Source organism: Nuphar pumila, chromosome 16 (genome assembly GCF_984573655.1).
Source record: "Nuphar pumila chromosome 16, dmNupPumi1.hap1.1, whole genome shotgun sequence".
In the NCBI taxonomy this organism is placed as follows: Eukaryota; Viridiplantae; Streptophyta; class Magnoliopsida; order Nymphaeales; family Nymphaeaceae; genus Nuphar; species Nuphar pumila.
In genome coordinates this window covers 1481859-1507973 of record NC_143264.1, presented here as the reverse complement: position 1 = coordinate 1507973, position 26115 = coordinate 1481859, and the positions used below count along the sequence as shown (strand labels likewise).

At 38.5% G+C, this 26115-nt stretch overlaps 1 protein-coding gene across 1 annotated transcript in view; it reads right to left on the bottom strand.

The window, feature by feature from the left end:
• LOC149812618 (proteasome activator subunit 4-like) overlaps positions 1 to 26115 on the bottom strand; it is a 54756-nt gene that overhangs the window by 14779 nt on the left and 13862 nt on the right. The window contains exon 3 of the mRNA XM_089990740.1: positions 15076 to 15956. Within this exon, the coding sequence (XP_089846866.1) occupies positions 15076 to 15912 (837 nt within the window). The 5' untranslated portion in view covers positions 15913 to 15956. The remainder of the gene's footprint in view (positions 1 to 15075; positions 15957 to 26115) is intronic.

The window sequence follows — 26115 nt, the reverse complement described above, 5'->3', positions numbered from 1 at the left end:
AGTTATGTAATCAGTTTTTTAGTTACTTTTATATGTTAATCCCATATTTTTTAGAATAATCTCATGTATTTTAACTTTTGTAGGTTAATCTCATATATTTTCCAGTTATTTCAGCTATGTAATCATTTTCTTAGTATATTTAACTTTTGTTGGTTAATCTCATATATTTTCCAGTTATGTAATCAGTTTTTAGTTATTTTTATATGTTAATCTCATATTTTTTAGAATAATCTCATATATTTTAACTTTTGTAGGTTAATCTCATATATTTTTCAGTTATTTCAGTTATGTAATCAGTTTCTTAATATATTGTAACTTTTGTTAGTTAATCTCATATATTTTCCAGTTATGTAATCATTTTTTTAGTTACTTTTATATGTTAATCTCTTATTTTTTAGAATAATCTCATATATTTTAACTTTTGTTGGTTAATCTCATATATTTTCCAATTATTTCAATTATGTAATCAGTGTCTTAGTATATTTTAACTTTTTTTGGTTAATCTCATATATTTTTCAGTTATGTAATCAGTTTTTTAGTTACTTTTATATGTTAATCTCATATTTTTTAGAATAATCTCATATATTTTAATTTTTTTTGGTTAATCTCATATATTTTCCAGTTATGTAATCAGTTTTTAGTTACTTTTATATGTTAATCTCATATTTTTTAATACTTATTTGAGATTTTCTATTTCTTATTGATTGTTATTTAATCAATAAAGCATTTCTTTATTTATTTATATTTATTTATATTTTTTTTAAGTTTTCAAAAAAATTGAGGCTACGCTTTACGCCTCGCCTCGGTTTTTGGTGGAGCGCCTCGCTACGCCTCAATGCCTTTCACAACACTGTTATATGTAGACAAGAGATGTTTATTCACACTTTCGTGTCTGTTTTTTTAGCCTTTCTTTGGCATTATGTTCTTGCTCTAGTCACTGCTACACTTATTTTTAAGTGTCATTATATATAGACAAGAAATGTTTATACACACCTTCGTGTGTCTTTGGCTCTTTAATGGCATGATGATTATGCTCTTGTACTAGTCGCTGATACACTTGATATTTGAGGTTTGGAGACTTAAGAGGTGATTGCTTGTGGTGGTTAAACTAATGTTTTTATTTACAAAATTTATTCATTATGATGTATGAGATTTTTTAAAATCTATTCGTAATTTGTACAAACTTATTTTCTCTTTTATGAGAAATGTTGTTGTTGAACTATTTTCATGCATTTTGCATTGTATATGCATTCTCCTCTTCAATGATGTCACCTGGCATGCAATCCGATACAAAAATATCCTCTTTTGAATGCTCAGATGTCTCTTCTTTGATGATTCTTTGGCTCTGATGTCATATTTAGATTCAAAGCTTTAAAGAAGCATAAAGAAAGAAGCAAGCACAGAGAGAGAAAAGTTGAGCTTCATTACTTAACCACGAAAGAATGAGTTTTTATTTTTCTGAAAGGTACCCGACAAGCAAAGACCCCATTGGTGCAAAAGAATCAGAGTTACAACATATAGGGGCGTCACAAAAATAGTTTACTACATACCTATTTCTAAATTACAAAAGTATCCCTCTACAATAAACATATATACAAAAGTATAGAGGGTAGCACAAGACTAAGTAATACAAGTACTACATTCCTCAACAAAACCTTGTTTATCTTCCTATATTAGATTAAATAAGATGGAGATCGACTAATAGACCTCATGCTTCATATCCCTAAATCCTCTTTTTTCTCTCATCCTTAGCCTTCTTCTCCCTTCGAAAATCTGAATCCTACTGCCTTAAAAGAATTGAGAAAACATTAAAGAGCAGGTAGAATCAAGTTGTACATAAAGTATGTCACTAGACTCACTACAGTCTTAATTTATGATAGCATAACATGGGACCCCATCAATCTGTTTTCTTGTCTGCCATACATAGCTTTGTGCTCAAAGTGGCCAATCATCTTTATAGCCTGAAAAACACCAAAGTAGAGAAGGCAAGCATACAATGCATAAATGATCCCTCCTTGGTTAACCTGAGGATACACCATAACCCTCATTTTTAAGTGACCAAGCACTTTGCTGGAGTAGACAAACGGTTTTTAGTTAATAGACCAACATAGTACAAAAATTGATTAGTCAAACCACTAACTAAAAACTTCTAAGAGGCCACCACACCCACATCAATGCGACGTGGTGCGAGTGCAGGCGTGGGTGTGGCACCTACTGTGGTGGGACATGGGTCCCACCACATCGGCTGCAATCAATGCTTTTCAGCTGCGGCCAGCGGCACCTGAAGTCAACAATGTTTGAAACTGGATTGATCGAGTCAAGTTTTGTCCATTTTAAGGAGTTAAAAAATATATTTAATAAAGAGGGTTCATCGCAGGGTTAGGGCAGGATCTACCCCCCTCTCTTACAAGCCCAACATTTGTGCCTCTTTGCTTTATGAGACACCTCCTCCCTAGGGCTGCATAACAAGCCGAGCCGAGCTAGCTCGAGCTCGACCCATTTAAGCTTGGCTTGAACTTACCTTAAAAAAAATAAATGCACCAAGCTTGAACAATGGGTCAGACTCATGAACCGAGCTTGGACAGGCAGTTGAGCTCGAATAAGCTCGGTTCATATAGGTATGTAATGCATTAGACTTTGCATATGTATTTGTGTTGTTGATCAAACTAGCAGAAAAAAGCGTCATATCGGAAAGGGTAAGGCATTGGGATTTTGAAACCTAGCTCTCCACTATTTAAGTTCGAACTTTTTGATAATATAAAAAATGGTCATCTCAAGTTGAGCTGAGTTGTGCTCGAGCTTGACCTAGCTAGTTCGGAACATATACTTTTGAAGCTCGGCTCGAGCTTGAACCAATATATTTTTTATAAGCCGAGTTCAAGCCAGACAAAGCTAGGCTCCAACCCGGCTCTTGTGCAGCCCTAGTCCTCCCACCTTTGGCACTCCTCACCCTGTGTCAAGTGTAACACAGGAGAATTTCTTGTAATTTTTTATAAATAAAGATGAAATTCATGCCTTAAATTTGGTTTGAATTTCAATCGGGATTTGAATTTTAATTTTAATTTGAATTTAAATTTCAATTTGGGTTTGAACTTCAATTTGGGTTTGAATTTCAATTTGAAATTGAAATTTCAATTTGAATTTGAAATTTCAATTTGAATTTGAAATTTCAATTTGGACAATTACATTTCAATTTGAAATTGGAAATAAGGTCCATAGAGTGGGACACCCCTTTATGTGGCCCAATGCAGGATGGACTCTATCAAGTCCAAAGGCAATCCAGGGGGATGTCCCCACCTACTTTCCTAATTTCCATAATCTTTAGTTTAGTCAAACCAATTAATTTGTTTCCTTATTACCTAAATTGTTTAATTATTTTCTTATTGCATTAAGAATCCTAATTAGCTAGGATTCATAAAATAATATTTAAATTAAATAAAATTCAAATTAGATAAGAATCTAGTGGCGTTTTCATATTCAAATTGGAAACTCAAGAGGAGATTATAAAAGGTCTCTTCCTCCCTCCTCCCATACGCCCCCCATAGTTCCTCTATTCTCTCTCTCCTTCCTTCTTCCTCCCTCATGCCCCTCTGTGTAGAAAGAGTTGGTAACGTGTTCACGATCTCCATGGTGGTGCATACGTAGGAAGAAGTCGTTGGTGAATACGATTTCGGGAGAGTTTTTTGGTAGATCTAATGGTTTTGAGATAGGTGCACTGTAACTTTGTACATGTATAGTGTTAAGATACATGAGCATGTCGTGGGATGATCCCCGGATGCGTATCATCACATTTATAAGACTAGAATTACATAAGCACATATATGACTTTGAGCATGAAGGTTTTAAAAACCTGAAATCCTTTTTCGAAAACCAGATTTGATAAAAACGTATTCTCTTTGATAAAATGGTTGATTTCATATGTAGATTCATGATATCTGTTGTATTTCTGTATTTACATCATGCTTAAATGTTTATATGCATGAATCTAATGTGTTATTAATGGATTAAAATAGTTGGATGTATTTTCTTGATATTTTTATTGAAAATCATGTTCTTGTTTGCTTCTTAAAAAATTATACTATGTTTTGTGTATTTTGATCCGACCAGTCATGAAGATAAATTTGGTTCTCTCAAACCGTGAATCCATAAATCCTGTAAAATTACGGGGATGTTCCATATATATGGAAGTAATCCAATTCAAATCCCATATTCAAATGAGTTGTGGATTGAGAGTGTTGAGAAGCAGTCGACGCTTCTATGCAATTAAGGGTAGTTTGGTAACTATTTAATAGGTCGGGTCTATATAGTATTTTCTTATTGTTCTTAAGGGTATTATTGTACATACTTTGTTGCTGGCTAATCTCTCTATTTAAGTGAGATTAGTCGTAATGAGTAAATACGATTTTTTATTCTTCTCTCTCTCTCTCTCCTGTTTTGCTTGAAAACCCTAGCCGCCGACTTCAACATGGTATCAAAGCAGGTTGCAGATCTGGGCGTGTGATCTGATCAAGTTCCTCCTCCTTTGGAGGAGGCAACCTAGTTGCTCAACTCATCTATAGCAACTAGGTTTACGCGTGGAAGCAGGTTGTGTTCTTGGTGTGTCGTAGAGGATAGATTTGTTGTCGACATCAGTGTGGAGGCTAGTTGATGGACACAAGCATGTGATTTCTGCATCTTGGTCATCGGGTATGTAAACAAAAACCAGTTGATGGATGTAAGCATATGATTTCTGCATCGTGGTCATCGGGTATGTAAACAAAAAACAAAACAAAACAAATATTAAACAAAGATTGCAGTCGCTGCTTGGAGTCGATCTGGTGTGGTATGATGCAGTTTTAATTATGAGTTCAGATTTGGCTGTCGATCTGAGGTTGAATGACACAGTTTTTTATGATTCAAGTCTGCGTTCAGTTTTGGGTGATTATAATCTACTTGTCGTGGTTGTGGGTTTCATGCTGCGTGTCGCAACCTTCCCCTTTGTGATCTAAATCAGATCTGTTAGGTCGATGGAAGTGTTTGTGGGTGGTGTTTTTAAATAAGACAATGGAAGTTGTCGATCGTGTGGAAAATCAGATCTGATCAGTGTCTCTTAAATCTGATCAGACCTATTAGTGTTGAAGTTGTCGATCGTGTGGAAAATCAGATCTGATCAGCGTCTCTTAAATCTGATCAGACCTATTAGTGTTGAAGTTGCCGATCGGTGTGGAAAACCAGATTTGATCAGTGTCTCTTAAATCTGATCAGATCTATTAGTGTTATAGTTGCATATCGGTGTTGGTCAGATATATAGTTGTTGCAACAGACTCTGTGTGTGGGAGTGTCTGTAAAGTGGAACACATCTTCAGCCTAATCTCATGGCTGAAACACAGAAAATTGAATTGAAGAATGACTCAATGACTGATTATAAGGCTTTTGCTAATCCATTCTCCTATGGATCATCCGTAAAACTCGATGAGACCAACTATGCTAGATGGTCTCGTACGTTCATCATGTCTGTCTCAGGGCATCGCAGAAAACACATTTTGTTAGAAAGTGAGCCTAAAGACAAAACTGGAAAATATGCGACATGGGAAGAGGACAATGATATAGTCATGTCGTGGATTATGAACAGTGTGCAACCTTCTGTCGCTGATGGGCTAATTTATTACACAACTGCAAAACAAATGTGGGATAATTTGCGAGATACTTACAAGAAACTAATGTAAGTTGTATTCTTCAAGTGGAACAAAAGATCTATCAATTGCAGCAAGGAGAGCAAACTCTAGCCTAGTAATATGCTTCTGTGAAAGCAGCGTTTGAGAGACTAAATGCACATAGACCATTATGCTGTGATAAACAGAGGTTACACCAGGAGCACACCATGGTCGTGTGGTTCCTTACTGGCCTGTCAACTGAATTCTCAGTTGCCAAAGTTCAGATGTTGACGTGATCCGATGTTCCCACTCTTGCTGAGGCATATAATCGACTGAGCAGGCTTGCTATGTCTCTTCCTTTATCCCAGTCGGACTCACAAACCTCTGCTCTGTCTGTCTCCTATGGCCGAGGCTGAGGTTTTATTCCTAATACAGGAGGTCGGGGACGTGGTCGAGGCACAGGAGGCCGTGGCAAACTTCAGTGTACCTACTGTGGGAGATTTGGACATTTAGAAGATAGATGCTTCAAGAATAGGCGACCTCCTGCACATTCAGCTAAAGTTGTTCCTACAACTCAAGTTGTCAAACCCGAGTCTCCTGCCGTTCCTCCTAGTGATTCAGTTACACTCACTCGTGCTGAGTATGATGATTTGTTGGCACATCGTCTGTCTAGTTCTCCCATGGCTGATGTTGCATGTTCTTGCCAATGTAGTAGGTGGATTATTAATTCAGGGGCATCTCGACATTTGTGTGGAAATGTCTGTGATTTTTCCAATTTGGATAGTGTTGCTAACCATAAAAAGGTGGTTCTTGCCGATGAAAGTTCCTCTCCCAGGGAAATATCTCCAGTTCCCCTACTCTTCAGTTATCACATGTTCTCCATGCCCCTTCATTCCCTCAAAATTTGTTATATGTTAGTCGTGTTGCAAAAGAATTGAATTGTCGAGTAATATTTGATTCTGCCTGATGCACTTTTCAAGACTTGCTGACGGGGAAGACGATTGGTGGAGGCTACGAGAAATGTGGGGTCTACTATCTACATCGACCAGTTGGCTCTGTTCATTCCACAGTTGAGTCCTCTTCTAGTTCGCTGCTTTGACATTATCGTCTTGATCATCTTCCGTTGCTTAAATTGCGTAGAGTTATTCCTCACATCTCGCCGTCCACAACTCTGTTGTGTGAAGCATGTCAGCTTGGGAAGCATCATAGGAGTTCATTTCCATCCAGTCAGAGTCCTTTGAGTCAAAATTTGTTTGATCTTCTTCATGTTGATGTTTGGGGTCCAAGTAGAATTCTTAGTCGTTCTAAGTGTCATTATTATTTAGTCATTGTAGATGATTTTTCCAGATTATCTTGGGTATTCTTGTTAAAAGATAGGGCTGAAGCCCCCATTATTCTTAAATCCTTGATTATTGAAATAAAAACTCAGTTTAATTCATGCGTCAAAGTTGTTCGCACTGACAATGCTCTTGAATTCAAATCCTCTGACTTATTACAATTTTACAAAAACCTTGGGATCCAACCTCAAACTTCTTGTCCTCATACCTCACAACAGAATGGAGTAGCGGAGCGCAAGCATAGACACATTCTAAATATTGCCCGTTGCCTTATGATTTAGTCTAATATGCCTGCATCTTACTGGGGAGATGCGGTTCTAACTGCGGGATACCTAATAAACCGTATGCCTTCAACCTCTGTGGGGGATTGTATTCCCATTCAAATTCTCAAACCTGAAGCTTCTTTTTTCCCTGTCTCACCAAAGGTGTTTGGTTGTGTGTGCTTTGTTCATAAGCTTGGTCCCAACCGAGATAAATTGTCTCCCCAATCTATAAGATGTGTTTTTGTTGGGTATCCTAAGCATAAAAAAGGATATCATTGTTATGATCCCATATCCCAGAGAGAGTATGCCAGTGCGGATGTTTCATTTTTTGAGTCTATCCCATATTTTTTTAGTACTTCTCCAAGAATACATGCTAGTCGAGGTGATTCATTCTCTCTTCCTGTTCCTCCTTTTCCATTAGAGGTTGTTCGCCTTGAACCTCTTGTTCCTAGTTCGACTCTGTCTCGTTACAAACATCCTCCTGTGGTGTACACACATCGAGCTCCACCCAACTCTATGCCCGTGCCATAAGCTTCTCCAAAGGTGAGTGTTCCTAAACCTACTGACGATTCTCTTGTTGATGATGATTTACCTATTGCTCTTCGGAAAGGAAAAAAGGCAATATACACTTCATCCTATTTCTCAATTTGTTTTCGAGGCAAGACTTGGTGAAAATATGAAGAATTTTGTATTAGCATTATCTGCTGCATCAGTTCCTTTCAATCATCATCAAACTCTTCTGGACCCCGAATGGGCCAAGGCCATATAGGATGAAATTGATGCACTGCTTTCTCGGCGAACCTAGGACTTAGTTGATCCTCCACCTGAGGCTGATATTGTTGGTTGTAAATGGGTCTATACTATTAAGTATAACTCAGATGGATCGATTGAAAGGTTTAAAGCTCCCCTGGTTGCGAAAGGCTATACTCAAACTTATGGGGTGGACTTCTTTGAAACATTCTCTCATGTTGCTCGTCTTGCGACTATTCGTCTTGTTTTGTCAATCGCAGTGCACCATGGTTGGCCTCTATGTCAGCTTGATGTGAAAAATGTTTTTCTGTATGGAGACTTGGAGGAGACAGTTTGAAGTTCAGGGGGAGTGTCAGAACTCAGAAGGTATGCAAGTTGAATAAGGCAATCTATGGTCTAAAACAGAGTCCCCGTGTGTGGTTCTCCAAGCTGGCTGAGGTCATGTCAGCATTTGGGTTTGTCTGATCTGCCTCTGACCACTCTCTTTTTATTAAAAAGACTTGCACAAGGATTATGGTCATGATTATATATGTTGATGACATTATAGTAATAGGAAGCAGTGAAAAAGACATTTCTAACACAAAGTCCCATCTTCAAAAACACTTTGTGATTAAGGATCTGGGGCCACTTAGATATTTCTTAGGCATAGAGGTCGCAAGGAGTAAAGAAGGATTGGTTTTGTCACAACAGAAATATGTCTTGGATCTGCTAAAAGAGACAGGGATGTTAGGTGCCAAACTTACAAGGATTCTTATGGATCCTAAGGCTTATCTGTTTGATGAAACATCAGAGTATGTGGACAATAGCCGTTATCGCTCCTTAGTTAGCAAGCTATTATATGTGACTGTAACCAGACCCGACATATCTTTAGCCGTGAGCAAGATAAGTAAGTTTATGGACAAACCTACAAAGGCTCACTGGGAGGCTGCAATGATGATTCTCAAATATCTAAAGTTATCTCCCGGTAAAGGACTATGGTTTATAAAAAATCCTTTATGCAGGGTCGGTTGTTGATAGAAAGTCGACAACTGGATTCTGTGTTTTTGTTGGAAGAAATTTGGTTACTTAGAGAAGTAAGAAACAAACTGTTGTTGCCAGGTTGAGCGCTGAGTCAGAATATCGAGCTATTGCTCAGACTGCTTCTGAGATAGTGTGGGTTAAATATGTGTTGACTGATCTCCAAGTGAAAGTCTCATTACCTATGGAGATGATATGTGATAATAAAGTTGCTACTTATATTGCTAATAACCCAGTGTTTCATGAAAGGACAAAGCATATTTAGGTGGATTGTCACTATGTACGTGACCTGGTACAAACTGGGTACATTTGTACCAAGCACATATCTTCAGAGAACCAAATCGCAGATGTCTTCACTAAACCCCTAGCTAGTTCAAATTTTTCAAAATGTTGTGACAAGCTGAACATTATTGATATATATGCTCCAGCTTGAGGGGGAGTGTTGAGAAGCAGTCGTCGCTTCTATGCAATTAAGGGTAGTTTGGTAACTATCTAATAGGCCGGGTCTATATGGTATTTTCTTATTGTTCTTAAGGGTATTATTGTACATACTTTGTTGTTGGTTAATCTCTCTATTTAAGTGAGATTAGTCCTAATGAGTAAATAGGATTTTTTATTCTTCTCTCTCTCCTGTTTTGCTTGAAAACCCTAGCCGCTGACTTCAACAGAGAGATATGTGTTCTGCAAGTCGGCATAAAAAAGATTTCCCGACAAGGAGTTCATGGAGATAACTTTTTTTGTAAAATCATCTCTCTGAATACTCAGGATCTAAGGCTGAGATTTTAAGGTGTGTTAATATGTATGTGGAAGAACACAGTTAAAATCTTGAAAGTTGATTCCTCATATTTTGGAAATGAAAATTATGAAAGTTCGATCATGAACCTGTAATTTCTGGAACATGATCTGTCAAATAACATAAACATGTATTACAAGATTTTTAGCTCTCTTTTGGAATCAAATTTAATTCTGGGTTTTTGTGAGCTTGAATCAAACATATCAAGCCACCCACAGTAAAAATCTCAGCATCTAATTCATTCTGTATAATTTATGGTTGATTTTTCATTGGAAAGACAAAATTGAACAAGACTGTTATGTGAACAGAAAACAATTCGTGTTATAGAAATTTAATTTTTGTTCTATAATGAGTTAAGGTCTGGGTTTTTTCTTGTATGCATGTAACATATATAAGAACCTTCTATTAAAATCCGAAAGCCTAATTTGTTGTATATGATTTATGGCTGAATTTACAATGACAAGTAAATTTTGTGTTATCAGTCCCAAATTAAGGAATTGTGTTTAAATTCATGTCATGGTTCTAGAAGTGAACTAGATGGACGTGTGACATACTGATATACAGTATGTGAGCCTATAAAGGCATGGTGTTTATGCAATTGGCGATAAAAAAATATGTTTGAATGTTAAATTTGAAATTTTGTCATGATATGCAGCATAATGTTATGATATACAGGATGATGTTACCATGTGATTATGTTGTGTTATAAGGCATGAAAAATATGCACGCAAAAGAACCAATGTGGTGTCACAAGTGCATGAATATGTTGTGTGGCATGTGATGATGATGTGCTATAAGGCATATAAAGCATGCAACACACGGGACACTCATGAAAGAGCAAGTGGTTGAAAAAAACCAATGGAGTGATAAAAGTACAAGTTATAAAAGAATATACATGCACACATAACATAAGGTTACCTAAGAGCGGATGTGGGGGTATAAATGCTTGACTAGTTTAAAGGCACTGGAGCATTCTAAATAGGTTATCAATATAAATGAACAAATAAAATGTGTAACTACCATGAATAGGTAGTATGATGTTCATGCCATGAAAGACAATATGGAAAGCTATCCTGGAGGGGTACTTGGGCTATTGAGACATGGAGTATTGAATGCTATGTCACAGGGATTCGGCTAGCAGGGTGCCGCACCCGCGTCGACGCGACTCGACGCGGGTGCGGGTGCGGCACCGGGTGCGGTCAACCCGATCCTGGGTGCGTTGACCGCACCCAGGATCATTTAGGTCCTTTTTTTATTTTTATTTTTTTAAAATTTGCCCTATGAAATGGGCTGCGATTTTTTTTAAAAAAAAATTCTGCTGACAGCAGCTGTCTGTCAGGGCTGACAGCTGCTGTCAGTTTGTTTTAAAAAAAATTCAGCTGTCAACAGAGGGAAACAACGATTTTTTTTTAAAAAAAAGTCTGCTGACAGCAGCTGTCAACTGCTGACAGACAGCTGCTATCAGCAGAAAAACCTGGGGGGGGGGGGGAAACAGCGACCCCTTTTTATATATATATTTTACATTTTTGCCCCTGCCGCACCCCCGCACCCGGGTTTTTTGGAAGTGCCGAATCCCCGCACCCGCACCCATGTGACATAGATTGAATGATAAGGCACACATGATCAAATACAATGAACCCTTATCTTTAATAAAAATACCCAATAACCCATTTAGACTGGTCTTACCTTGAAAAGGGTAGGTAGTATAAAACTTTGATGGACCACGTTAAATTCTTTGTTAGAGCAAGACATCTCATTTGGTCCCCAGAGTTAGAGGTCAAACTATCAATGTGTCATAGGGGGTAGACCCATGTCTTATGTAGAAGTGGCAGGTAGCATCCGGTTTGCTGTCATTGGTGGGTTTTCTCTCGGTCATGACCGCCCTCACTGAATCTATTTCAGTAAGTCACTCGGGGAATTAAAATACATGTCATACCTGAGTGGTCTCCTCTGATTTGACGATTGTACTGGGAGTACCCACAGGAGGGTAAAATGAGGAACAAAAGCTTTACACTTGAGAAAATTATTTTGTATGAAAACCTATATTGAAAACATGCCTTAATAATTCAGATGAATAAACATGGATTTAGTTCTCATTTTGTAACATAATGCACAGATTTAATTGTTATAGTTGTTCATTGTAATGCATTATGATATGATGTTGCATTGCACATGTTCTAATGTACAATCTCATGTGTACATGCATTGTTATCGTGTTCTTACTAAAACTCGATGAGTCTAACCCCTATATCATGACCATTCAGGTAATGAGTAGATGAGTTGGCGTGATGGCAGGATACTACGGGTGGTGCCAAGAACCAACTATTTAGATCCAGATTTATTTTGAAAAACAATCTATTGATATTAAGACTTGTTATTTTTATGTTTCCAAATAATTCATTTAATTGATGAATGATTTAAATTAATTCATAAATGGTATTGTCTCATTTCTATCTTGGATTTAGATTTTTTATTTAGACCGATCCACAACTTGGACCTAGACCCCAAGTCTTATACGGGAATTGGATCCAGTTTCATGCCGAGTTGAAGTACCTGAAATCTGCCCGAAATTGTAACCAAAACCAAAATGAATGTTTTTGTTGTATTAAAAAAAAATTATAAAGGGCTCTTGTCCTTGGTTGTCTCCGCAAACTTAGTTATAGTGAGCTAATATACGCTTGCGGTCAGGCAGCCCTCTTAGTGCTTAGTTTGGTTGGAGCATTGCCATCGCTAAAGGCCTTGCATCATTCACTTAAAAAAATGCTATATTTTCAAGTTAAAATTTTAAGGTGTTACATTAGGTACTCTCTCTCTCTCTTCCCACCTCATGCTCTTCCTCCTCCTCCTCCTTTTCAATTTTAGACCCAGACTTGGTTGCTGCCAGTTCTGGGCTCAATAGACAGAGCCCAAACTTTGTTGCATACGGGTCTAGACTTGTTGGACAGAACCCAGGCCTGGCTACAGCCAGGGTTCATTATGGTTGAATCCAGACCTAGCTATGGCCAAGTCTACTATTATGTTCTCTCTCTCTCTCTCTCTCTCTCTCTATATATATATATATATATATATATATATATATATATATATATATATATATATATATATATTCAAGTTAAAAGAGGTCGGGGTAGGCCTAGGAAGACTTGGATGGAGATGATAGGAAAGGATATGAATGCTTTGAACCTCACCAAGGACATGACATTGGATAGAAATGATTGGAGGAGAAGGATTCGTGTGGAAGACCCAAAATGATTTTTTTTTTTGGTTCATATCGCCGACCCCAATTGTCTTGGGATGAAGGCGTAGTTGTTTGTTATATGTGTGTGTGTTAGGAGCCTATTTCAAGCAAACGGGGGTTTTCAGTGTGTTTTTCTCAAATTTGACCCATAAAACAACATTTGGATCATGTTTTTCAATGAAAAAACATGAATTTCTCAGCTTGAATATTTATGAAAATTGTAAACCATCAATTTTCAAACCTTATAAAACCTACCCATGTGTCAAAATTGGACTATCCAAGAGTTCATTCCTATAAATCAAGCATGTATAACATATTTATACGGTCATATTTGAGAAAAATATGAAAAACAAACTTCAGAAGCCTGGTTGGCTGGCGGTAGGCATGGATCGGAGTAGGCAGCTACCCCCTACTCTATATATATCGTACCCACACCCATGTAACATAAATTAAAAAGAGGACAGGCAAGAATGTGTAATTTGAGAAACATGGAGGCAATAGCAGCAACCTAAAGGCACATTTTACTATTGTTAGATTATATCATGGTCACAAATCTCATTATCAGGATTTCTTGAGCAAGGAAAATCTAGCGATACATTTAAAATTTGTTTTTTTGGGAAAAATCTTGGGAAAATATCAACATATTTAAATTTTAAAAATATATAATAATATTAAAACATTTAAAATATAAATATTGTGTTACTAATGTGATACTATTGGGACAAGACACAATATTTTTAAAATAGGTGATATTTTGAGAATATCACATTTTGTTAGGATTGTATCATTTTTTTAAATGTCACATTAAAATAGTGAGATTTTAAAAAATATGGCAATATTTGTGACTATGGAATATGTTTACATCACCTTAAGTACCTATGTGGCACCAAATCAATGGTTTACAGTTATCCACCCAAATAAGTTCAACGAGTCCCATAAATCTCCAATAGCACTAACAGCTCAATCTATTCTATTATCAACTTTCATTTTTCACCTATGTAACACGGACTCTTCTAAAAGGCCAACACACCTGTGTGACACCTGAGTCCGAGCGAGTGCGGCACTTGGACACAGCTTCTGTCATATTAGGTGTAGTCAATCGATCTAGGGTCCATTTGCTTCCAAAATTGGACTCAGTTAATTAGGCCAAGTCCAGTTTTATCTATAGTATGTACATAAATATGTAAACACAGATATACACTATATATATTGCACCCCCGTATCCAAGTTTTTTCAAATAGCCATGTCACACCCTTCCCGACTGCACTCACATCCGCACTTATGTGAGCTTTTCACTTATCCAAATGTCACAGATGTATGCAGTTCTTGTTAAAGAAATCATAAACTATTATTATCCACAGAGATCCATGGTTGGAAAGAAATCGTTCTAACCTGTGCAATTCTTCTTAAAGAAGTCATGGAATATTGTAATCCACAATATGCCAGCGTTGTAAAGAAATAATGTTGAGAGATACAAAACAGAGACAACATATTCTTGTAAATATTTTCATTGAAAATTGTAACATTTTCAGAAACAAAAAGACTGGATATGTATTCCCCAAATCATACGAGCAGAAAAAGAAAAAAATTGCATGACTAATCACAAGATCTATTTCTAAACAGAAATCATGCACTATACTCTAGGAAAGAATCATGACTCATTTAATCAGTCTACATTCAAGAAAGATGTCATAGCCTTCAGATGTCATCTATAATATACTCCACACTATGAAGATGTGAAATAGTTATCATGTATGTGATATGGAAACTAAAAGAAATATGATAGCACAAAAAACTGTGGCCAGATCACCATGACAGAGATAAAATCCTGAAATTAACATTATTTAAAAGGGCAAGAATAAAAATGAAAAACAGCTTAAAATTGTTGCTTGTTCATTTTGAAGTTCAAACCTTGGGATAGAAAATTCTCAAATAGAAAATGGCATGCAGCAACCAATATGGAATAAACTTGGTAACATCATAGACAGATTCTTCTTAATTTGCATAGAAACTAAAATAGAAATACTGAAAGAAGAAGGTGCACCTGAGCAGATGAGAAGTTCATGCAGTCAAGCAGCTCTTTCAGCAGATTATCATGTAATTCAACTTCTACATCTTGCATTCTAGCTGGAGAGATTTCTATAAGTGCAGCAGCTAGAAGAGAATACCTCTTTGCAATTACACTGGTTTTTACAATTTGTGGTAAAGGCTTCATCAGGCATTCTAGAATTTTATTCCTCAAAGTAGGTACCTTGGTTCCATATTTTCCTTTCCCTGTAACTGCATAGCGTATGCAAGCTGTCCAATCAGGAGTTGAGTCTACTGTTGGTTGAAGAATAATCTTTTGCAGTAGATACATTATCCAGCCCTCCCAGGAATCCAAAAGTCCACTGACATCAGAGTGCAATACTCCAGCCAAAGCCTCAGTAGCCACACACTGCTTTGCCCTCTCTTTAACAATTGATGACTCCTCCAATGAACTCCGAAGAGCTAGAACCACGGACTCCCCACATTCCTGCACTAAATGTTCAATAAGGCACGCAAAGCTTGCATAAAAACTGGCCCCACCAGTCATAGAGATCCAAGTAGGAGTGTGTGGCCATGATGCAGCCAAGTCAAAACAGAAGCACATTATTAATTTATCTACAGCACTTGATATCATGCCACAGTTCCCTCTGGGTGCTGCACTTTCAGTGTCAGGGATAATGTGGTCATGAGATAGATAATTCAGTGTTTGTTCAAAAAATCCATCTTCCAGAAAGACTTGACTCAAGGCATCTTCCAGGGATGACATAATATTTCCCTCAGTGAGCGTTCCTTCTTGTGATAGTCTGTGTGATGATTTCATTAGCAGAACATTCAGTGCAGACATTGCAAGCATCCTTGTTGAAGGAACCTCACACTTCAAACTCTTTAGGAAGCGTCCTGAACATAAAGCAAGCCAAAGTGAAGGTCAGGATTCCATTCACTCTATCTTCTTAGACATATGAGAAAGAGAATACAAATTTTCAACAGTCAACATAACAACAGAAAATGAATGGTGGAGAACATGTACAGCTAGTAACAGTCTAAACTCTAATAATGAAAGATTACTATAAAAGAAAAGATTAAAAGGTCTTATAATGGTTAGGCATCTAAGACAGATGCTTGCAATCACACAATATGAAGGAGCTGAAAGAAGGGAACCCTATCATCGAGAGAGAGAGAGAGAGAGAGAGAGAGAGAGAGAGAGAGAGAGAGATTCCAGGGAAAGGGGGTTCAGTGTATCGTGACTGCCCTCTCATTCTATTAATAATAAAGATGTAAAACACTTGGGTACGAAAATACCCCTTAAAAGCCCAGATGGGATGCGAATTCTGTGGTGAAGAAGGACATACGATAGATAATTGTCAACTCAGGGAAGCATACGATAGAAGGGCGACTGCAACACAAGATCTGGAAGACACAACATCCTCAATCCAGGGTACTTTTGACACACCATCGTGTGATGGACAAATATTACTCCTAGAGAGTGCTCAAGACGTTGCTTCACCCACTCATATGCCTTCCCCCAACTCACCAATATACACACCAACCCCAGACTCACCGCAATACATATCAGATACTCCGGTAAACACTTCGGCTTCACCGCTGTACTTATCGGATTCTCCGGTGTACACACCAGCTTCACCGCAATACATACCGGATTCTCCAGTGTACACTCCGGCTTCACCGCCCAATGCACCGAATGCCTCGCTACATTACAACCCCACAACTCCTCTTCACGGGCAAGGAGTCCCGAATGAAGATTTGCATCCTTTTCCCCCTCTGCGCGGGTTAAGGCGCACGGGTATCGCAAGAGAGTACTTGAGGAAGTACTCTCATCATCCCTAAAAGGAGATAAAACTCGTTGGTTTTTGTACCCGTGGGCAGTTTTTATTTTTGGCTTTTGTAAATGCCCTCTTGTACCAGCACTACTGGGCTTTTGTAATCTCTATTACTCGGAAATACGATAAACTTTTTGATATTATTCTTCTCCTTCAAGTATTGACTTATGTATCATCTGGTTATTTTAAGGATGGTTCGAGAGTCGAACGAGGGTTCGTCTGACGAATGGTCAGATCAGCGGGGATTCATCATGGATTCCCTGAGCGCATTGGCTAGCGCCATGCGAAATCAAACACACAACCAAGTACCTGTGAAAATATCTCACAAAAGAGATAAAGTGTGCGATAAGCACAACACCACCAATGTGCACAAATGCACAAGAACACTTAGAACAAATGTACACGAAGGTACAATAAAGAAACTCAAATGCACAAAGGCATACAAAATATAAAGAATTTTATTGAAAAGAATGGAGAACAAAAGCTCCAAGAAGTGAGTTTTACAAAGGGGGAACTCCCCTATTTATAAGAGGAAAAGGAGCCTTGGAGGGGCTCCACTAGCTGTTGGAGCCCCTCCAACGGTTAGAATTCTAACCGTTGGAGAGGCTCAACAGCTAGTGTTGAGCCCCCTCCAAGTTGACTTTGAGTCAACAAAAAATAAAGACATAAAAAATGAAAATAAAAAAGAAAAAGAAGAAAAGTAAAAATACAAAAAGTATTACAACATATTCATAATTATGAATATGCGCAAAAGGAAGGGAAATGACTAAAATACCCTTGCGGGTTTTACAAGAAAAAAGAAACATGTATATTTACATATATATATAAAGATAGATACATATACATATATACATCATGTATATATGTATATGTATCTCTCTTTATATATATATGTAAATATTTACAAAAAGAGAGATACATTTTAACACCCTCCCTCAAACTTAGGGCACAATGACCGAAAGTTTGCTAAGGAGAAAGTTGAATCTTGGAGAACAAAGTGCATTGGTGAAGAAATCTGTCAACTGATATTCTGAAGTCACATAAGGAAGATCGATGACTTTTTGTAGATATGCCTCTCTGACATAATGGCAGTCCATCTCAATATGCTTTGTCCGCTCATGAAACGTGTGATTCTTAGCAATATAGATTGCACTCTTATTATCACAACACAACTTTGTATGTTCTTGAATTGGAATTCCCATGTCTTGCAGCAACTGATGAATCCAAACAATCTCCATAGTTGTAGAAGCCATGGCTCGATATTCTGCTTCGGTGGACGATAGAGACACCTTCTGTTGTTTCTTACATCTCCATGAGATTAGGGATTCACCTAAAAAAATGCAAAAGCCTGTAGTGGAGTGACGATTATTTGGGTCACCTCCCCAATCAGAGTCAGTATATGCAATTAAATTTAACTCAGAAGATGAGGAAAGGAAAACTCCCTTGTTTAAAGTTCCCTTTATGTATCTGACAACTCGGAGAACAGCACTCATATGAACGGATGTAGGAGCATGCTGAAATTGGCTTGCAGTATGCACGGCATGAGAGATGTCCGGCCTTGTGATGCTAAGATACATTAGAAATCCCACAAGTTGCCGGTAGGGGGTAGGATCCTCCAAAGGTTTCCCATCATCGATCTTCATTTTTTATCCCACAATTTCAGGGGTCTCACAAATTTTATCATCAGTAATACCTGATCTGTCAAGAATCTCACAAGCAAGTTTAGTGTGAGACAAAAAATAGCCTCTATGAGAGTAGGCTACCTCGATACCAAGAAAGTAAGTCAGATACCCCAGGTCTGACATTTCAAACCTTTCTTTTAAAGTGGTTTTAATGTTTCTGATGCCCTTTATGTCACTACCTGTTATCAACATATCATCAACATACAACAGTAAAATCACAATTCCTACATCAGACTTTTTGATGAACAGAGCAGTGTCAGTGTAGCATGAGGTAAAACCATTTTGAACCATCATATCATTAAATCGATCATACCAAGCCTTAGGGGCTTGTTTTAAACCATAAAGCGCTTTTTGCAAATGAAGGACTTTCCCCTTTGGTACGTTCATACCAAGAGGAGCATCCATGTAGACTTCTTCATTAAGGTCCCCATTTAGAAAGGCATTTTTAACATCCACTTGGTAAATATTCCATTTTTTAATAGATGCAATGGTGATCAAACACCTTATAGTAACCATTCGTGCAACAGGAGCAAAGGTTTCTTCGTAATCGATGTTGTATTCTTGACTATATCCTTTTGCGACAAGACGGGTTTTATATCTTTCGAGAGTGCCATCACTCTTGGTTTTGACTTTAAAAACCCATCTACATCCTATTGTTTTCTTTCCTTCTGGAAGACATTGAAAAACCCACGTTTTGGCTTTGTTGAGGGCTCTAAGTTCGTTGTCCATGGCATCCCTCCACTCTATCATTTCCTTAGCTTCTTTAAAATTTCTAGGTTCTTGATATGAGTGAATGGCACTAAGACATGCCCTATGCTTTGGAGAAAAGGACTCATAGGATATAACTCTAGAAGGATTTTTCCTAGGTCTTTCAGTTCTTCGAGAGTGGTTGGAAGATTCACTAAGGTCACTATATTTCTCTATTGCACTTCTAAAAGTGCTTTTATCTCTATGTGTATAGGTAATTGGTTTATTTATCATTTCTTCTTCATCATGAATGGTTTGAGGAATACTTTCACTTATATTCTCATTCTCATTTAATTCATCATCGCTAAAAAAATCTTCATTTCTAGATAATAGTTCAAACAAAAAAGAGTAATCGGCATTATCTTCATGAGTTTTGTGTTCTTCAAAACCACTTATGTTTTCTAAAAACGTTACATTTCTTGAAACATAGAGTTTATCATTTTTAATATCACAACACCTAAAACCTTTTTGGGTTTCCGAATATCCCAAAAATGCATAAGGAATAGCTTTGGGAGATAATTTATCATTCTTATCGGTGAGAACAAAACATTTACAACCAAAAATTCTTAACCTATTGTAATCGGGTTCTTTTTTATACAAGATTTCATACGGAGATATTTGATTCAAGTTTTTGGAAGGAAGTCGGTTGATGAGATAAACCGATGCAAGAGCCGCTTCGGCCCAAAATCTTTTTGGAATTTTTTGAAAAATTAGCAAAGTTCTTGTAGTTTCAATTATGTGTTTATGTTTTCGTTCGGCCAACCCATTTTGTTGAGGAGTTTTGGGACAAGCCTTTGATGAACAATCCCATTATTTTCAATATAACTTTTGAAATCGTTTGAGAGATATTCTCCCCCGGAATCGGTTTTAAGAATTTGTAATTTACTATTGAATTGATTTTGTATTAACATGTGAAAAACCTTAAAAGTAGAGAAAACCTCATGTTTATGTTTGAGGAAGTATATCCAACTATACCTTGAGAAATCATCCACATAAATAACATAATACGAAAAACCTCCCTTAGACACAACGGGTGCCGGTCCCCAAACATCCGAATGCACAATTTCAAAAGGCTTAGTTGAAAACATAGTTCTTTGTCCAAAAGGTAAGCTTCTCATTTTACCAAGAATACAATGATTACAATTGAAATTGTCTTACATAAGGTTTTAGCAAAATGTAAATAAGAAAGCTTGACAATATTTGGATGCCCAAGGCGTTTATGCCAAACATTTATATCTTTATGTTGGGCAACATTACAAAAAGAGGTTTTTGGAATTTGAAGAAATTTCATGAGATAAAGATCTCCCTTCCTAGAGCCTTCCCCAATCAACTTCTCGGACCAGCGATCCTGTATCCAACATTTATTTGATGAGAATTTGATATCACACCCATGATCCGATACTTGAGAGACGGAAAGCAAATTTAAATTTAGTTTTGGTATAAATCTAACTTTAGGAATAGAAAAACCTTGTCTTTCAAAATCACCAATTCCTTTTATTTCAAGAGAAGCCCCATCCGCGGTGGAGACAAAAGAGGGTGACAAATTTTTTGAGTATTTAGAAAGTGCAAAAACATTTGGAGTCATATGAAAGGATGCACCCGAGTCTAAGAGCCAAAGAGTCTTACCGGGAGGAGAAAAGGTGGTCATGGCGGCTCCGGAAACGGATCCCTTGAGGAGTGGTTGAAGAGCTTCCATGATTTGATTGAGAGACAAAGTAGCATGGTTGGAAGTTGATGAACCTTCCTCCTTAGTTGATTGGAAAGTATTAGACATAGCCACCATCTTCTTCCATTTAGGGCATACCGGTTTAATATGACCCGGTTCTTTGCAAAAATGGCATATGATCTTACTATAATCCCTTCTTCCATAATGCCCACCATTTTCTCTTCCTCCTTGATTTTTGTTAAAATGAGGGGGTTTATAGGTTTTAACATTATTCCCCGTTCTTGAAACGGCATAAGCACCCTCATTCTCATCTTTAGAGGGAACGGCCAACACACTTAGATTGGTTTTATTCATTCCCAATCTAGTTTCTTCTCCACTTAATTTGGTAAGCACATCTTCCAATGGAAGAGAAGAGAAAGAAGAAAAGAGAGAGGATCTAGTTTGTTCAAACTCGGGTCTAAGCCCATTTAAAAAGTTAAAGAAATGATCCTCTTCTAATTGTTTGGCCCTCAATTCAATAGCCTCACCACTCCATTTAGGTTCTTGGAGGGCAAGCTCATCCCAAATAGTGGATAACTCGGCGAAATACTCTCTAACGGACATTTCTCCTTGTTGAAGGGTTAAAGCCTTCTTTTGGAGATAGTATTTATGGGACAAATCTCTTGAAGTATACATTCTTTCAAGATATTCCCATACTTGATATGCCTTTTTGAACTTTAGAATGTTGGCATTAATTTTGGTCTCAACCGAAGAGAAGAACCATGAGAGTATTTTGTAATTTTTCATTTCCCACTCTTCATGCTTCTTATTGTAATCTTCAAAAGCCTTTTCTCTTTCTTCTCCCTCAAGAACCTTGATCTCCCCTCTCTCAAGGATAGTAATTTTAGGTTCGGGTTCGGGAATAGGTCCTTGAACATATCCCCAAAGACCCTTTCCTTTTATATGGGCCTCCATATTCCCGGCCCATACATGATAATTCGTTCCATTTAATTTGAAGCCAAGAGAGAAGTGTGAATCCTTTTCGCCCATTAGAGAGGATACAAAGAGAAATAAATGCGTACCACAATGCGAAATGAGTCCCTTCTTGATGTAGGAAGTTTCTAAAATATAGGATGAAGAGCCGAGTCTTCACTCCAACCACCACAACTTAATGGCACGCTTTACGAGGTACTCCAACGAAGAGAGAATAAAGCACGATCTTCTTTTCCTTTAAGCCTAGCTCTAATACCATGTGAAAATATCTCACAAAAGAGATAAAGTGTGCGATAAGCACAACACCACCAATGTGCACAAATGCACAAGAACACTTAGAACAAATGTACACGAAGGTGCAATAAAGAAACTCAAATGCACAAAGGCATACAAAATATAAAGAATTTTATTGAGAAGAATGGAGAACAAAAGCTCCAAGAAGTGAGTTTTACAAAGGGGGAACTCCCCTATTTATAAGAGGAAAAGGAGCCTTGGAGGGGCTCCACCAGCTGTTGGAGCCCCTCCAACGGTTAGAATTCTAACCGTTGGAGAGGCTCAACAACTAGTGTTGAGCCCCCTCCAAGTTGACTTTGAGTCAACAAAAAATAAAGACATAAAAAATGAAAAGAAAAAAGAAAAAGAAGAAAAGTAAAAATACAAAAAAGTATTACAACATATTCATAATTATGAATATGCGCAAAAGGAAGGGAAATGACTAAAATACCCTTGCGGGTTTTACAAGAAAAAAGAAACATATATATTTACATATATATATATAAAGATAGATACATATACATATATACATCATGTATATATGTATATGTATCTCTCTTGAAATATATATGTAAATATTTACATAAAGAGAGATACATTTTAACAGTACCTACCCAGAACCAAGCCACCATGCGGCAGTATTGTTTGAAAAGTTCTTAAAGCTCGATCCTCCAACCTTCGCAGGCAAGCCTGACCCCGATGCAACTAAGAATTGGATATTTGAAGTAGAGCGAGTATTCCAAGTTTTGGTAGTCCCAGAAGACAAGAAGACTCTTTATGGTACTTTCAGACTTTTGGGTGCCGCCCGCCATTGGTGGGATACGACTCGGAACATACAGTTCCCGACAGATTCGTTTATTCCTTGGGAGGCCTTCAAAAAGGCTTTCTTGGAGAACTATTTTCCTTCTCATGCAAGGGAGAGGAAAAAGGTGGAGTTCTTGGAACTTTGCCAAGGCACGTCAAGTCTGGTGGACTACATCTCCAGATTCCAGGAGTTGGAGCGTTATTACCCCAACTTATTCGAAGATGATCGGGAGCGGGCGAAGAAATTCATCCGCGGATTAAAGGAAGGACTCCGACCAAGGGTCCTAAACAGCATGCCATCGACTCTCTCAGCAGCTGTTGCTGTAGCCACTCTCCTGACCGAGGATTGGGAACGCTCCAAGAGCACCCAAAGCAAGAAGCTACCCGTTGCGGGTAGCGATCAAAAGAAATATCCCTCTGGCGGTCAAACCAAGCGACCGCCCTTTTTCGTAAACAAGGAAGGTGGAAGAAAGCCATATCCCCCTTCAAAACGTCAGCGAACTCAGGGCAAGCCTCCTGCCCGGCAGCAGGCAAGCGATGTCTGTCCCAAATGCGGACGACCTCACCCTGGCCAGGCATGCCCTCTTCTTACATGCGGATGCCTATACTTTGGCAAGATGGGTCACTTCGCTCGCGAGTGCCGCAAGAAGGCGGCTGACGACCTCAGACGGAATAGTGGAGCACCTTTGCTCCTCCGACCACCGCCGCAACCGCAACAACAACAAAATTCTTACCAGGCGCAGCAACCACAGTCCAGCGGCCAGAAGAAAGCATCGGGACGCGTTTACACTGCCACGGTCGAACAGCTGACCAAAGGCGAGCTTGTGCAAGGTACCATCTTGATTGCTAACCAAGCAGCTTTTGTACTCTTTGATTGCGGTGCCACTCATTCTTTTATTTCCGTAAAATTTGTTGAACTCTTGCACGTACCTGTAAGTTCGTTAGATAATGCTCTCAACGTCTATAACCCGATTGGGAAAAACACTATATGTGCGACCTACGTGCCAGCTTTGGACGTAGTCTTGGCGGATCGACATTTGTCGGCCTGTGTTATCCTTCTAGATATGATCGAATTTGACGTCATCCTAGGCATGGATTGGCTGCATAAGTACCATGCCAAAATCTTTTGCCATGAAAGCAAGATTGTGTTGTCTCCACCAGGGATGCCTAAGGTGGAATTCAAGTTCGTAAAGACGGTCCGTGCAAGCAAGTTGATTTCTTCTCTAAAGGCACAAAATTACCTGAGAAGGGGATGCACTGCCTTTTTAGTTAGTGTTGTCCAGTCCGAGCCGACACAAGTTTCTATAAGAGATCTGGAGGTGGTTCGGGATTTTCCAAACGTCTTCCCAGAGGAGCTGCCAGGACTTCCCCCACCACGAGAGGTTGAATTCAACATCGAGTTGCTACCAGGTACCACGCCAATTTCTAAAGCTCCATAGCGTATGGCGCCAGCCGAGCTCGAGGAACTCAAGAAGCAGCTACAGGAATTGATGTATTTAGGATTCATTCGCCCTAGTGTCTCGCCTTGGGGAGCTTCTATTTTATTCGTTAAAAAGAAAGACGGATCATTGCGGTTGTGCATCGACTATCGAATGCTCAACCAGGCCACGATAAAGAATAAGTATCCGTTATCGCGTATCGAAGATCTGTTCGATCAACTGCGGAATGCCAAGATTTTCTCAAAGATCGACCTTAGGTCAGGATACCATCAACTCAGAATTAAGGGAGATGATATCTCCAAGATGACTTTTCGAACCAGGTATGGGCATTTCGAGTTTACTGTCATGCCTTTCGGACTCACCAACGCTCCTGCAGCCTTCATGGACCTCATGAACCGTGTGTTTAAACCATTTTTAGACACCTTCGTCATCGTGTTCATCGATGACATCCTGGTGTACTCGGAGACCTGTGATCAACATCGCGAACACCTGATCATCATTTTGGAAACCTTGCGGAAGGAGCGTTTGTTTGCTAAATTCTCTAAAAGCGAGTTTTGGCTCAAGGAGGTTATGTTTTTGGGACATGTTATATCCGAGAAAGGCGTATCCGTAGATCCTGCCAAGGTGGAGGTCGTACTAAGCTGGCAACAACCGAGGAATGTTCGTGACATCAGAAGTTTCCTTGGATTAGCTGGATATTATCGAAGATTTATCCAGGACTTTTCCAAAATCCCTCTACCTATGACAAAACTGCTAAAGAAGGAGGCTAAGTTCGTGTGGGACGATTCGTGCGAAAACAGTTTTCAGTTGTTGAAGGAACGACTTACTACCGCTCCTATCTTGGCCTTGCCTTCAGGACAAGGCGGCTTCGTGATTTATACTGACGCTTCCGGGACAGGCTTGGGCTGCGTCCTAATGCAGAATGGTAAGGTAATCGCCTATGCCTCGCGACAACTTAAGATTCATGAGAAGAATTATCCGACTCATGACTTGGAATTAGCGGTTGTGGTGTTCGCATTGAAGATATGGCGACACTACTTGTACGGGGAACAATTCGAAGCTTTTACGGATCATAAGAGCCTCAAGTACTTGTTTTCACAGAAAGAGATTAATATGAGGCAACGACAATGGCTAGAATTTCTCAAGGATTACGATTTCACCCTTTCCTACCATTCAGGAAAGGCGAACGTGGTAGCTGATGCTCTTAGCCGTAAGGCTTCTAGCATTTTCGTCAACCTATTATACGTTGGTTGGAAGTTGATTGAAGATTTGGTCTCATGGAAACCGTTTGCAGTCTCGTCAAATTCTATCAGTCTTTCTAATCTGATAGCTCAACCTGAGCTAATAGCCAAGATCCTTGCTGGGCAAAAGACTGATGCGCAGTACGAGAAGCTGAAGTCTCGTACACAACAGACCAATACTCCTTTCCGACTTAAGGACGATGGAAGCATTTGGCTCAAAAATCGTCTTTGGGTCTCAGATGATCCTGTTTTGAGAGACGATATTATCGAAGAGGCCCATAAATCGAAATATACGATTCACCCGGGAGGCACGAAGATGTTCAAAGACTTGCAACACCGATATTGGTGGAGCGAGATGAAGCGAGACGTGGCCGAGTACATCTCTAAGTGTTTG